Source organism: Bufo gargarizans, chromosome 4, assembly GCF_014858855.1.
Source record: "Bufo gargarizans isolate SCDJY-AF-19 chromosome 4, ASM1485885v1, whole genome shotgun sequence".
Taxonomy (NCBI): domain Eukaryota; kingdom Metazoa; phylum Chordata; class Amphibia; order Anura; family Bufonidae; genus Bufo; species Bufo gargarizans.
Genome location: NC_058083.1, coordinates 159,061,766 through 159,077,420, shown reverse-complemented (window position 1 = coordinate 159,077,420; position 15,655 = coordinate 159,061,766). Strand labels below are relative to the sequence as shown.

The window sequence follows — 15,655 nt, the reverse complement described above, 5'->3', positions numbered from 1 at the left end:
TACAACCTTGTTTTTGCCTCTGTACTGCGTCCGCTTACCCTGCCTACCAGAGCGAATCCCCACATTTGGTGTTGGATGCGGGCAAACGCAGTGAGGCAGGCCTGAAGGCTGAAAAGTTTTTGTTTTTCCTGGCACAAGTTTATGTCCTATATCAAGCCGGCAAAGTTGCAACCCGTATCCCCTGTCGTGAAGGCCCTCGTAGAGGCTAACTTGCAGCAGCGGGAGGCTATTAAGCAGCAGCAGGAAACTAACCAGCTACTATTGCAGCATGTGATGGCGTTGCAAGCTGCAGGAGCATCCCACAACATCCACAATGCCCGGAAAGCTGTCTGCGCGACAATCCCAAAGATGACCCATTCTGATGACGTCGAGACCTATCTAGCGGTATTCGAAAAGGTGGCTGTGAGAGAAAAGTTACCCCGAGACCAGTGGGATGAGGTCGTCGCTCCGTTCCTGGCGTCTGGACCCCAGCAAGTTTTCTTTAATCTCCCTGATGATCAAGCAGCCGACTACCTGACCGTAAAAGGTGAGATCCTGGCGAGTCTGGGGGTGAATGTGTTGGTCCGGGCCCAGTGGCTGCATCAGTGGGAATTCAACCCAGCTGAACCTGCTAGACCACAGTACTATGAACTGATACACCGTTTGCAAAAATGGCTGCAGCCTGACGTTTTGACTCCCACAGCTATGCTGGACCGTCTGCTGGCGGATGTGTTCTAGAGGGCTTTGCGTACCCTCTCCAGCACTGGATCGGCCAGGTGTCTCCGGGTAATGCCCTGGAGATGGTTGACCTGGTCGAGCGCTACGAGGCCGCCAGAAATCTACAGGGGGGTTCTTTTGAGAGGGGGCCAGTCAAACCCCGGAAAACTCCACCCCAGACCCGGCGACCGGTGCCAGCTAGACCCGCCCGGGATGTACCCCCTGCAGACCCAAACCCGGTAGTCTGCTGGCGTTGTCAGGAGCCTGGACACATAAGGGCTGACTGTCCCCATCGGGGGCAACCCATGGTCACCAACTATGGCTACCGCCACTCATTATATGCGCCAGAAGGTTGTGTGCCACAGGAACCTCAGAGACTATGGACAATAGCCACCTGTGCCAGGTGGAAGTGGGCGGCACTCTGGTGGTGGCACTGCTGGATTCAGGGAGCCTGGTGTCCCTGGTAAGAGCTGCCCTGGTGCGGCCTGCTGAGTATACTGGCCAAAAGGTCGGAGTAGTCTGTATCTATTGGGACTTAAAGGACTATCCCACCGAATTGGTCTGTCTAAAAACGGTGGCCGGCAGGTGGACTCATGAGGTGGCCGTCGCCACAGGGCTACCTTATGAATTAATCATTGGGAGAGACTTCCCTGTGTTCCCGGCACTCTGTCTGGATACGAAAGTCACCAATACACATGAGACAGATGTAACCCTAGCAGAGTGGCTCGGCTCAGGGGGGAGACAAGAACCCTGGGAACCTGAGTCTGAGGGGCCAGCAGTAGGGGTGACCGCCACTTTGGTGGAGGAAAGGGAGACAACCACGCTAAGTGTGATGGTAGGAGACATGGAGGACTTGCCGCTGGGTCCGGAGTTGGCAGACCTCAATGTCTCCGGAGATAATTTTGGTACAGCCCAGCACCAGGACCCGACTCTGTCTCGAGCCTGGGAAAATGTAGTAGTGGTTGAGGGTGAGCCGCAACAACCGGGGGTCGAGTCTATGTTCCCCCGTTTTGTGCTTCAACAGGAGATGCTGTATCGAGTAAATCAACTACGAGGTGAGCATATTGAACAGCTGGTAGTGCCCAAGGCGTATCGCAAGCTCGTGTTGGATTTAGCCGACCAACATGTTCTTGGGGGACACCTGGGCCAGCAGAAAACGCAAGACCGGATTCTACAGAGGTTCTACTGGCCCAGTGTGTTCAGATAGGTAGAAGAGTATTGTAAGACTTGCCCAACCTGCCAGATAACCAGCCCCAAGCCACACTTCCGCAGTCCCCTGGTCCCTCTCCCAATTATTGAGGTTCCATTCGAGCGGATCGCTATGGATCTCATAGGCCCAGTACCAAAGTCAGCTGGAGGGCACCAGCACATACTGGTCATCCTCGACTATGCCACGCGGTACCCGGAGGCGGTGCCACTGCGTCATACATCAGCAAAACTCATAGCTAAGGAGTTAATGGAAGTGTTTTCTAGAGTGGGTCTGCCTAAGGAGGTTCTAACTGACCAAGGGACCCCATTTATGTCCAAAGTCATGAGGGAACTCTGTAAGTTGCTCCACATAAATGTTCAAAAGAGCGGTGTCTAAGGATGAGAGGGACTGGGACCTTCTTCTGCCCTATCTCATGTTCGCAGTGCGAGAGGTGCCCCAGGCCTCTACTGGGTTCTCGCCCTTCGAACTGCTATACGACAGACACCCTCGTGGTTTGTTGGATGTCGCCAAAGAGGCGTGGGAACAACAAACCACACCGCACAAAAGTGTTGTTGAGTACGTCACCCACATTCAGGGACGGATGGAAACAGTGTTACCTCTGGTTAGGGAGCATATGGAGGCAGCGCAGCGAGCCCAGAGTAGGGTCTATAATCGGCATGCTCGGGTCAGAAACTTTTACCCGGGTGAGCGTGTGTTGGTCTGGTACCGACGGTAGACAGTAAGTTCCTAGCTAGGTGGCAGGGGCCCTACCAGATACTTGAAAGAATTGGAGATTACAAAGTACACCAGCCAGGGAGGGGGAAGCTGCAGCAGGTGTACCATGTGAATCTGCTCAAGCCATGGAAGGAAAGGGAAACCTGTACAGAAGATAGCCTGCGGCCAGGGTTTCTAGGGGAAGCGGTTTCGGCCCCTCGGTCTGAAGCAGGTAAAGCAGCTGCCACTGTGAAAATTGCTGACAGCCTCTCCTCTAAACAGGCTCAAGAAGCCAGGGAGTTCATTAGTCGCAACAACGATGTGTTCACAGACCTCCCTGGACGCACGTCCGTAATCCAGTATGACATTATCACTGAGCCTCAGGCGAAAGTCCGGTTAAAACCGTACCGGCTCGGCGACAAGCTATCACGGAGGAAGTGCAGCTAATACTCCAGCTGGGTGTCATCAAGGAGTCAAAAAGTGAGCGGGCCAGTCTGATAGTATTAATACCCAAGCCAGACGGGACGTTGCGGTTCTGTAATGACTTCCGCAAACTTAATGAGGTGTCCAAGTTTAACGCGTTTCCCATGCCCCGAGTGGATGAGCTTATTGAAAAGTTGGGCCAAGCCCGGTATTTTTCTGTGTTGGACCTCGCCAAAGGGTACTGGCAGGCACCCTTAACAGAGCCAAAGAAAAAACGGCTTTTGTCAAGCCCGAGGGGCTGTATCAGTACAAGGTATTACCCTTTGGTCTACATGGCGCTCCCGCCACGTTTCAAAGACTAATGGATATTGTACTCCGTCCACATCATCGATACGCTTCGGCGTACCTGGACGATATCGTTGTCCATAGCACCGACTGGGAAAGTCACTTACCTAAAGTTCAGGCTGTAGTGGACTCCCTTAGGAAGGCTGGCTTAACCGCTAACCCAAAAAAGTGCTCGATAGGGTTAGAAGAGACCAAGTACCTGGGGTATGTCATTGGGCGTGGAATGATCAAACCTCAGGTGAACAAAATTGAGGCAATTAGGAATTGGCCCCGACCTGTCACTACTCGGCAAGTAAAATCGTTCCTGGGTATGGTGGGGTACTATAGGAGGTTTGTCCCTAATTTTGCTACAGTCGCCGCACCATTGACAGGCCTTTTGAAGGGATGCAAGTCAGTGACGGTCCACTGGAATGAGCAGGCGGAAAAGGCTTTCTCCGCTTTGAAGTCGGCCCTGTGTGGGTCCCCGGTTTTGGTGATGCCCGACTTTAAAAGGGAGTTTATAGTGCAGACCGATGCCTCCGAGGTAGGTCTCTGTGCTGTACTGTCTCAGGAAGTCAACGGGGAGGAGCATCCCGTTGTCTTCCTCAGCCGGAAGCTCACCCCAGCCGAGACTAGGTACAGTATAGTGGAGAGAGAGTGCCTGGCCATCAAGTGGGCACTCGAGTCTCTCCGCTACTATCTTTTGGGGAGAAGGTTCCGTCTGGTGACCGACCACTCCCCTCTGAAATGGATGAGCCAGGCCAAAGAGAGGAATGCTCGGGTCACCAGGTGGTTCTTATCTTTGCAAAAATTTTTGTTTTCCGTGGAACACAGGGCAGGCAGGTAACAAGGAAATGCGGATGCCCTGTCCCACTTACACTATATGGCAAGTGTTCACCCCCTCAGGGTTGAACAAAGGGGGGAGGTATGTAAGAAGGAACAAGGAGCTGTCATTGACGGAAGATACGTGTCACCGAGGTTCCTGGCCTGGTAAGAACCAGATTTTTTTCTGAAGTGTCAGGTCTGTAGTGCAGTCTGACACTTCAACTGTTAGAATGACTGTAAAGCCAATCCGGGCAAGTTCTTATTGGGAGCAGCCAAAGAGCAGGGTGGGTGGCTGTTCCCCACGGTTCCAGGCTGGGTTTTAGCTGGAATATAAAAACCCAGCCAGCACGTTCAGATGGTGTGGATTATCCTCCATGACAGAGGAGCTGAGGAGTCTGTGGTTTGAGACACTGAGGCATCTATTTGTGAGAGACATAGGCTGGAGAAACAGGCCACTAAAACCTGCTGCGGACTGTGGGTGAAAATCATCTGCTGACTAGGTGAAGTCTTTTTGCACTGTGAACTTTGTGTGGTGTGAACAGGCACCAAAACTGAACACTTACTTTTGGCTTGTTTTCTTTCTATGTGTGAATAAACACTGAACTTTGATTTACAACCTTGTTTTTGCCTCTGTACTGCGTCCGCTTACCCTGCCTACCAGAGCGAATCCCCACAGTATACTGTATATATTTATAACCATTGATCTATAAATATACAGTATATCAGGCATCCTCAAACTGCGGCCCTCCAGCTGTTTTAAAACTACAACTCCCACAATGCCCTGCTGTAGGCTGATACCTGTAGGCTGTTCGGGCATGCTGGGAGTTGTAGTTTTGCAACAGCTGGAGGGCCGCAGTTTGAGGATGCCTGCTGTATATAGATATAGCATATAATTAGACTGTATAATTGTATTGTGTAATAAATATTTCTTTATTCACAACATACAGTGTATAGTGTTTTTAGTGACCGCCGTAGTATAGTAGTAGTAAGTCGCACATAGTTCAGTGTAATGTATAGGCAACAGAGGTAGCTGGTTAGTTAGACAATTAATTAATAAGAGAGTTATTTCTATTTTAGGTATAAATAGGCAGAGTCATCAATAGACGACTTGCGCCTATTTATGAATATTAATTATTAAGATTACCCTAAATTTCAATGATTAATATTTCCCTTAACAATGTCACAGAAAGCCACACACTATGGACACTAGATTAGGCCCACATTAGTTAAATTTTCCCTAAAGAAACAGTTTTCGGATGGTGTACTGTATATGTCACAGAAAGCCACACACTATGGACACTAGATTAGGCCCAGATTACTCACACTACAGAGACAGAGGATGAGGGCTGGCCCCTGATTATTAAAATTTACGCTAAAGAAACAGTTTTCGGATGGCGTACTGTATATGTTACGGATATGTATTAAACACACACTATAGACCATAATTGTGGCACTGATTATTTGAATTTACGCAAAAAGACAGTCTGCAGATGATGTACAGTACAGTGCCTTGCAAAAGTATTCACCCCCCTTGACTTTTTTTGTATTTTGGTACATTACAGCCTTAACTTCTATGTTTTGTTAATCTGAATTTTATGTGATGGATCAGAACACAATGGTCTAAGTTGGTGAAGTGAAATAAGAAAAATATATACTGATATACAGATTGTTCAGAAATGGAAAAAAATTGGCACGTGCGTATGTATTCACCCCCTTTGTTAGGAAGCCATAAAAAGCTCTGGTGCAACCAATTACCTTCAGAAGTCACATAATTAGTGAAATGATGTCCACCTGTGTGCAATCTAAGTGTCACATGATCTGTCATTACATATACACACCTTTTTTGAAAGGCCCCAGGGGCTGCAACACCTAAGCAAGAGGCATCACTAATCAAACACTGCCATGGAGACCAATGAACTCTCCAAACAAGTAAGGGACAATGTTGTTGAGAAGTACAAATCAGGGTTAGGTTATAAAAAAAAATATCCAAATCTTTGATAATCCCCAGGAGCACCATCAAATCTATCATAACCAAATGGAAAGAACATGGCACAACAGCAAACCTGCCAAGAGACGGCCGCCCACCAAAACTCACAGACTGGGCAAGGAGGGCATTAATCAGAGAGGCAGCACAGAGACCTAAGGTAACCCTGGAGGAGCTGCAGAGTTCCACAGCAGAGACTGGAGTATCTGTACATAGGACGAAAACAAGCTGTACGCTCCGTAGAGTTGGGCTTTATGGCAGAATGGCCAGAAGAAAGCCTTTACTTTCAGCTAAAAAAAAAGGCATGTTGTGAGTTTGCGAAAAGGCATACGGGAGATTACCAAAATGTATGGAGGAAGGTGTTCTGGTCCGATGAGAGTAAAATTGAACTTTTCGGCCATAAAAAAACCCTCTATGTCCAGGGGTGGACTGAGCGGTCGGGCACCAAGGGCCCGGCCGGGAAGGGGGGCAGCGGCAGGTCACAGGGAGATGCACGCTTCCATTGTGGAAGCGTTCATATCCATAGTCATCTGTATTGCCATCCTCAGGACACCGATACAGATGGCTGTGCTGTGGGGCAGGGGAGGGAGAGGCGTCTCCCTTCCCTGTTCCTCTGATAAGCTGCGAGCCCTGTGTGGGCAGCCTATCAGAGGCCGAAGCAGGTGGTGCAATGACGTAATCGCGCCGCCTGAGCCGTACAGTGCGGGACACAGGCCGGAATACGCCTGCATCGCAGCGGAGGTAAGTAAAAATGTTTTTTTATACTGGACTATCTGTTACTGGCACATTGGGGGGAAGGAGAGAGGCACTTGTTACTGGCACGTGGGGGACTACAGAGAGGCACTTGTTACTGGCACATGGGGCGGAGGTACTTATTACTGGCACATGGGGGGGCACTTGATACTGGCACATGTGGGGGAAGAGAGGCACTAGTTACTGGAATATGGGGGGGGAGAGAGAGACACTTGTTACTGGCACATGGGGGGCACTTATTACTGGTACATGGGGGGAAGAAAGGCACTTGTTACTGGCATATGAGTGGGGAGGGTGAGAGAGGCACTTGTTACTGGCATATGGGGGGGAGAGGCACTTGTTACTGGCATATGGGGGAGAGGCACTTGTTAGTGGCATATGGTGGGGGAGAGAGGCACTTGTTATTGGCACATGGCGGGGAGAGGCACTTGTTACTGGCATATGGGGGGGAGAGGCACTTGTGACTGGAACATGGGGGGAAAGAACTTGCATATGGGGGAGAGAGGCACTTGTTAGTGGCACATGGGGGAAGAGAGGCACTTGTTAGTGGCACATGGGGGGAGAGGCACTTGTTAGTGGCATATGGTGGGGGAGAGAGGCACTTGTTATTGGCACATGGGGGGAAGAGGCACTTGTTACTGCCACATGGGGGGGAGAGACACTTGTTACTGGCATATGGGGGGGAGAGGCACTTGTTACTGGCACATGATTGGGGGGCATCTATGGGGAGCACTTGTTACTGGCACATTATTATGGGGCACTATGGGGGCTTCTACTGAGGCCACAAAGAAGGGGTATTTTATATGGGGTGCTCTATGTGGTATTAGTATTATCAGGGGTATTATCTGTTTCTGCAGTATAGTATTGGGGAGCACAGCGGCACAGTATTGGGGGTAGTAGGATGATTTGTCCAGAAGATGGGAGGATGATGGAAAAGTGGTGGTCTGGTCTGAAAGACGAGGACAGAGAACATCTACATCAAAGGAGACGTCACTGGATGTAAGATGTATGGGGTGCTGTATTTCTGTAGTGATGGGATCATGGGCGTAATGATCATGGTGCGACTGCGACCGGGGGGTGGAGGCGGGAAATGGGCAAGGCTGGAGGCAGGACATAAGCATGGCTAAAGGCGGAACATGGGTGGGGCCTGGAAGGGGCCCTTGATCTTTTTTGCCAGGGGGCCCTGAGGGTTCTCAGACCGCCCTGGCTATGTCTGGCGCAAACCCAGCACATCACATCACCCAAAGAACACCATCCCAACAGTGAAACATGGTGGTGGCAGCATCATGCTGTGGGGATGTTTTTCAGCAGCCGGGACTGAGAAACTGGTCAGAGTTGAGGGAAAGATGGATGGTGCTAAATACAGGGATATTCTTGAGAAAAACCTGCACAACCCTGTGCGTGATTTGAGGCTAGGACGGAGATTCACCTTCCAGCAGGACAATGACCCCAAACACACTTCTAAAGCAACACTTGAGTGGTTTAAGAGGAAACATGTAAATGTGTTGGAATGGCCGAGTCACAGTCCAGATCTCAATCCAATAGAAAATCTGTGGTCAGACTTAAAGATTGCTGTTCACAAGCGCAAACATCCAATCTGAAGGAGCTGGAGCAGTTCTGCAAGGAGGAATGGGCAAAAATCCCAGTGGTAAGATGTGGCAGGCTCAAAGAGACTTATCCAAAGCGACTTAGAGCTGTGATCGTCGCTAAAGGTGGCTCTAAAAAGTATTGACTTTAGGGGGGTGAATAGTTATGCACATTGACTTTTTCTGTTATTTTGTCCTATTTGTTGTTTTCTTCACAATAAAATAAATAAAAACATCTTCAAAGTTGTGGGCATGTTCTGTAAATTAAATGATGGAAATCCTTAAACAATCCATGTTAATTCCAGGTTGTGAGGCACCAAAATACAAAAAAAAAAGTCGGGGGGGGGGGGGCTGAATACTTTTGCAAGGCACTGTATATGCCACTAATAGGTATTAAAGAAAAATATCTTGCTGCTGTCAAACACACACACACACAGTAGTCCTTAAAAGGACTTTGGGGTCTTTGAAAAGCTTTCTTAGAATAATAACTGTGAATTTCACTCCCTACACTGTCTTTCCCTTCCTACACTCTGCTCTCCCTGACTATGACTGATCCGAGCACATGTATTCTATTTAGCACCCGATGACGCGTTCTGGCCAGCCAATCACTGTAATGCCAGCAGCCAACATGGCTACTGGTATTACAGTGATGGCAGTACTTACCTGCACGTTTATTGGCTGTTTAGCAGCCGCTAAACGTGCGGGCAGGAGACTCGAGCATGGCGCTCAAGCACATGCGGTACTCGGCCGAGTACCAGCATGTGCCGAGCATAGCGAGTATTCGGCCGAGCATGCTCGCTCATCACTAATAATCTGTGTTAGGCTGGTTTCACATGGGTGTCATGGATTTAGGCCGGATAAGATGCGGGTGCATCACGGGAAAATGCGCAATTTGTCCGCGCGAGTGCAAAACATTTTAATGTGTTTTGCACGTGCGTGAGAAAAATCGGCATGTTTGGTACCCAAACCCAAACTTTTTCAACAAAAGTTCGGGTTTGGGTTAGGTGTTGTGTAGATTTTATTATTTTCCCTTATAACATGGTTCCTGAAAGAAGAGAAGCCGGGCTGCGCAAACAAGTGGATAAAGGTGAGTGAATTTTAATATTTTTTTTAACCCCTTCAGCCCTATTTTACTAAGCATTCTGTATTAAGAATACTATTATTTTCCCTTATAACCATGTTATAAGGGAAAATAATAATGGTCAGGTCCCCATCCCGATCGTCTCCTAGAGACCATGCGTGAAAATCGCACCGCATCCGCATTTGCTTGCGGATGCATGCGATTTTCACCCAGCCCCATTCACTTCTATGGGGCCTGCGTTGAGTGAAAAACGCACAAAATAGAGCATGCTGCGATTTTCACGCAACGCACAAGTGATGCGTGAAAATCACCGCTCATGTGCACAGCCCCATAGAAATGAATGGGTCCGGATTCAGTGCGGGTGCAATACGTTCACCTCACGCATCACACCCGTGCGGAAATCTCGCCCGTGTGAAAGGGGCTTTACAGTTCAAATATTGTTTGATGGTGTAATTCTTGCCATTCACAGTAGATATCACATTTTGACACACTGACATGTATTGTATTACAAGAGATACATCTGTTACTACCACATTTGTAGCTCCCTTTATAGGCGAGCCACATGGGTGGAGTTGCTGATCGTTCCTGGAAAAAACTGGGGCTGATTTTTTGTCCTTTGGTTGTGGCTCTGCGGGCCACACATTTAACCCCCTCATTGACTATACCTTTCCACTCCTGGTCAAATTTTAATACAAGGAGATGTCGCTGTATGATATTACAAATCTCTGTGTATTCCTTAATATAACCTGTCACAAAAGTTGCTGGCTTACCTTTTTTTTTATCTTTTTTTGTCATTTTCCTATTCAAAACTGCCCTATTTCTTTCTGTCTAAAAAGAGAGCCCATTTTTTGGCCTCCTTTATAGACCGTGTAGCATAATTTCTCGCAAGCAATATGCTATCGATATTATCTGCTTCCCTCATAAATGCAGTACTATCCAAACAGTTGCGTCTTGTATATATATATATTCAATTAGTCTGCACAGTCTAACCAATCGGATCGCGGCAGTGAAAAAGTGCCTGTTTCATTCTCTTCGCCCCCATCCATATCCATGTATCCTGCCCCTGATGCGGTCCACCCCCTCCCCGCTCCATATATTCATCCTGCCCCATCTGTGCCCCCTCAATGCTGGCCATACCCCCCCCCCCCCCCCCCTTTCCAGCGCTGCCCCCGATGTGTTTTTTTTTTTTTGAATAGGCTTTATTTTTAATTTTCCAGACGAAAATTAAGAGTAACAACACACATCAGACTCGCAGGTCTCAGGACTAGTGCCATCAGAGTTGCATAGACAGTACATTATTAAAGTGTTACAGGAGTCTACTTCATGACAGCGAAGAATATCAGACAGTGGCGTAGGGATCGCCATAGCAACCATAGCAGTGGCTATGGGGCCCTACGCCACTGGGGGCCCGCCCGTCCGGACCGCATCATTTTTTTTTTTTTTTTTTTTTTTTTTTTTATACATCACAGCACTCACAGGCAGCCAGGGGGCCGACCGCCCGCCCAGTGTAGTGGGCGGGGCGCGGGCGGTCCAACATGAGGTAGGCCGGCGGATGCGGTGGAGGGGGCCGGAACGGGGGCGTAGCGGAGGCAGTGCAGGAAAGGAATGAATTTCCCCGCCCCCTCCACCACCTGAGTCCGCCTCCTGAGTCCTCCCACCCAGTCCCTCTAGTTAGTAGGAGGCGGACTCAGGCGGTGGAGGGGGCGGGGAAATTCATTCCTTTCCTGCACTGCGGTCTGCGGGCGGCGCTGGTGCCAGCCTGGCTCCGCCTCCGCTACGCCCCCGTTCCGGCCCCCTCCACCGCATCCGCCGGCCTACCTCATGTTGGACCGCCCGCGCCCCGCCCACTACACTGGGCGCTTAGTGGCCCCCACTCCTCAGCAATGCCATGATCTCACCTAGTAATGACACAGTGTGAGCCCTACAGCTGTCCTCCGCCCGTCCCCGGCATTGTCATCACCGTGCACACACCATTTCCCGCCTACTAACTTGAATTGTAAAGCTCCTATCACAAAGCAGCTCGACTTCCGGCAGACGTCACATGACAGGAATGACGTAACGTGAAACTGCTCTATTAGATTCCTATGGTTCACACTCCTGCTGAGATATGAGGTGTGTATGTACAAGCAAGACTGTGCAGACTGCAGTGATCAGCATGCATGACTCCATCTATCTATCTATCATATATCTAATCTACAACCCCCTCCGCTCATATTTAGTATTTTGTTAAAATTCATGTTTTATTAAATGGGGGGGGGTGTTACCTGTCCTGCTGTGGGGAGGAGGGACTGGGAGTGGGACTATGGAGGGAGACTGGTCCCGCCTAAAACCTACTACTGCTGTCACTGGATGGCACAGAGGGGTGATGGCACCTACTTCTCCAGGCTGCCTGTGAGGACCAGACATCAGCTGTCTACAGGAAAGGTAAGTGTCTGTCTGTAGAAATAGTGTCTGTCTGTAGAAATAGGTGTATAACTACTTGTAAGTTCATGTGTATGTAATGTGTGTGTGTGTATATATATATATATATATATATATATACACAGTATATATGTCCATATATGTGGTGAGTGCGTATGTGAGTCTGTCCATGTATGTGGTGAGTGCCTGTATGAGTGCGTCCATGTATGTAGTGAGTGCCTGTATGAGTGCGTCCATGTATGTAGTGAGTGCCTGTATGAGTGCGTCCATGTATGTAGTGAGTGCCTGTATTAGAGCGTCCATGTATGTGGTGAGTGTATGAGTGCCTCCATGTATGTGGTGAGTGCCTGTATACGTGCGTCCATGTATGTAGTGAGTTCCTGTATGAGTGCGTCCATTTATGTGGTGAGTGCGTGTATGAGTGCGTCCATGTATGTAGTGAGTGTATAACTGCATCCATGTATGTGGTGAGTGCCTGTATGAGTGAGTCCATGTATGTTGTGAGTGCCTGTATGAGGGCGTCCATGTATGTGGTGAGTGCCTTTATGAGTGCGTCCATGTATGTGGTGAGTGCCTGTATGAGTGTGTCCATGTATGTGGTGAATGCGTGTATGAGTGCGTCCATGTATATGGTGAGTGCCTGTATGAGTGCGTCCATGTATATGGTGAGTACGTGTATGAGTGCGTCCATGTACGTGGTGAATGCGTGTATGAGTGCATCCATGTATGTGGTGAGTGTATGAGTGCATCCATGTATGTGGTGAGTGCCTGTATGAGTGCGTCCATGTATGTGGCGAGTGTGTGTATGAGTGCGTCCATTAAGTTTGGGAGGGGCCCAGTACAAAAATTTGCTGTGGGGCCCAGTCAGTTCTAGCTACGCCCCAGATATCAGAGTACATCACCCCACATTATACTGTTTTGCATCCGAAGCTCCAGAGTTATGACCACTTTCACACTCACAATCACACCCACCACAGCACTGCAGCTTCCCCCCCAGGGAAGGACAGATTTGTCGGCCGAACCACTCATATGCATCACCACCTATGTAAGAGTACGGAGGAGACTCATCCTTATCACATAAGACTGCACTCCTCTGTTCATATTAATAATAATAAGCCCACTGCACTCCACTTTCTTCTTTCCTGTAGGTAATATATTCACTCATGCTATTTCAGGTGCTGGCCTCGCTTGTAGCCAGAGTCCCCAAATTTTCTCAAATTTTTCTGCATTGCCTCTCGCCAGAAATGTTAATACATCGGCAAAACCGCATCTATAATTTGGATCCACTTTTGTACCGGCGGGACCGCCGGAGGTTTCCAATTCAGTAAAATGACCTTCCTGGCGTAGAACATCAAGAGTCTATACAGTATCCTAGCATGCTTAGTCTGGAACAGATCATTCACTAGTCCCAATAAGCTATTCTCTGGGGAGCATACTGCTGGTAACCCTAATTTCTCATTAAGAAATTTGTGAATTCCTGACCAAAACTGTGCTATCACTGGGCAACTCCATAGCATGTGAATCAAGGTTCCCCTTTCTGCGCCACATCTAGAGCATTGAGGAGTATCCAATTTACGCATACAATGTAACCTTACTGGAGTCAGGTATGTGCGATGCAGCCATTTAGCCTGTATTAATTGGTCCCTTGCACTGATTACCGAGTGCCTCCAAGTGTGCACTAGTTCTTTCTCATGCTTATCCTCCAATTGTGGAATATCCACCTTCCATCTAGCCAAAGATTTAGACAAGGGGGATGAGGCCTGCGACATCAGTTCCACATAGAAGGAAGATACTGGTTTACACAACTCTCTCAATCTAGCAACCTTTTCAATGGAATTATATTCTAACTTAATGAGATCCTTACCAAATTGTTTAGTACATGCATGTCTAAGTTGGAAATATCTAAACAAACTAGATTTGGGGATCTGAAATTCTTCCCTGAAGTCTCTAAATATCTTGAAGCCTCCCTCTACGTATAATTGGGTAACGTACTTCACCCCATGTCGCGGCCAGAACTCAAACTCCTGCAGCTTATACAATTCCTGTAGTCCCTGATTACGCCACAACAGCGTCACCGGGGACAACTTCTCTCTGTCTTCCCTATTCTTGTTCACCTGTACTGTTTTTCTCCAAATGGTCAATACCGCCAACATATTAGAAGTAAGACATCTAACCGGATATTTACCCTCCCTATATATAAAGTTTGTTAAAGCTTCATAGGATCCCAACAATGCAGCCTCCAGAACAGTCGCTGGATTATTGGCGTCTGCCCTGATCCACCAACTGGCATATGTCCGCTGCACTGCCTGGTAGTACTTGTACATATCAGGGAGAGCCAAACCACCCCTGACATAACATGCTTTCAGCGTATTTCTAGCAATTCTGGGCTGTGTATTGGGCCATAGGAAAGGAGTCAGTAATTTATCAATCGCCTCAAAATGGGATTTCTTTAAAAGCTCCGGCGCCGCCCTATACATATATAGTAATTTTGGTAACAAGGCCATTTTGAAGATATTTATCCGCCCCACCAGGGAAAGAGGAAGGGCTACCCAAGCCCTCAATTTTTGCATAATATATTCCATAGTCGGAAGCAGATTGAGAGAGGTGAACTGTTTAGGCTCTTTATGCACTATGACTCCCAAATATTTGAACTTATCAACCACTAAGAGTTTTGACCTTGCCGATACTCTCATATTCTCGGTTTCATCCACTAAATACAACACGGATTTGTCCCAATTAATTTTAAGTCCTGAATACCACCAGTATTCATCTACCACTTCTAAAAGTGTATCTAGTGATTTCTCCGTATCTCCCAAATATACCAACATATCATCGGCGTAAAGCGATAATTTCTCTGTGATGCCCGCAATATTCCAGCCCTCTATCCCTGGGCTGCTATTTATCAAAATAGATATTGGTTCCATCACCAGAGCGAAGAGTAACGGCGACAGTGGGCACCCCTGTCTGGTCCCCCTGCGTAAATGAAAGGGCCTGGATAACGTCCAGTTCACACGCACTCTCGCCAAAGGATCCGCATACAACAGATGCAGCCATTTCAAGAAGTTCTTTGGGAACCCAAACTTTGCTAATACTGCCCATAGAAATTGCCACTCAACAGAATCAAATGCTTTTTCATTGTCTAAAGACGCTATCGCCCTATCTCCGACATTGTCATGTTGAACTTGCAGGTTGGTATAAAGTCTCCTGAGATTTATATCAGTTGACTTCCCAGGCATAAAACCTGACTGGTCTGGGCCCACCAAGGATAAAATAATCCCTGACAGACGTGATGCCAGGACCTTCGCCAATATATTAGCGTCTAGAGGGAAATAGGGCGATAGGAGCTACACTGTTCTGCTGGTTTCCCAGGCTTATGGATTACTACTATGATAGCTTCAGAGAACGATGGAGGTAACTTTGAGACTTCCAGGGAGTAGGTAAACAATTTAATCAATCTCTCACTAAGCTTCTCCGCATATAACTTGTACCGTTCTGCAGGAAACCCATCTGGGCCCGGGGTTTTATGTGGTGCCATGGAGCCTATGGCAGCCTGAATTTCTAAGGGTGTAATTGGAGAATACAGCATTCCCTTATCTGTCCTAGATAGTTGTGGAAACTTCAGCCTACCCAAATAACCCTGTATCTCTTCCGGAGTGTAC

General features: G+C 48.2%; 1 protein-coding gene across 1 annotated transcript in view; it reads right to left on the bottom strand.

Moving 5' to 3' along the window:
• LOC122935287 (inner ear-specific collagen-like) overlaps window positions 1-14,149 on the bottom strand; it is a 114,646-nt gene extending 100,497 nt beyond the window's left edge. Inside the window, exon 1 of the mRNA XM_044291051.1 lies at window positions 13,579-14,149. Coding sequence (XP_044146986.1) covers window positions 13,579-14,149 — 571 coding nt within the window. The remainder of the gene's footprint in view (window positions 1-13,578) is intronic.
• Window positions 14,150-15,655: the final 1,506 nt, after the last annotated feature.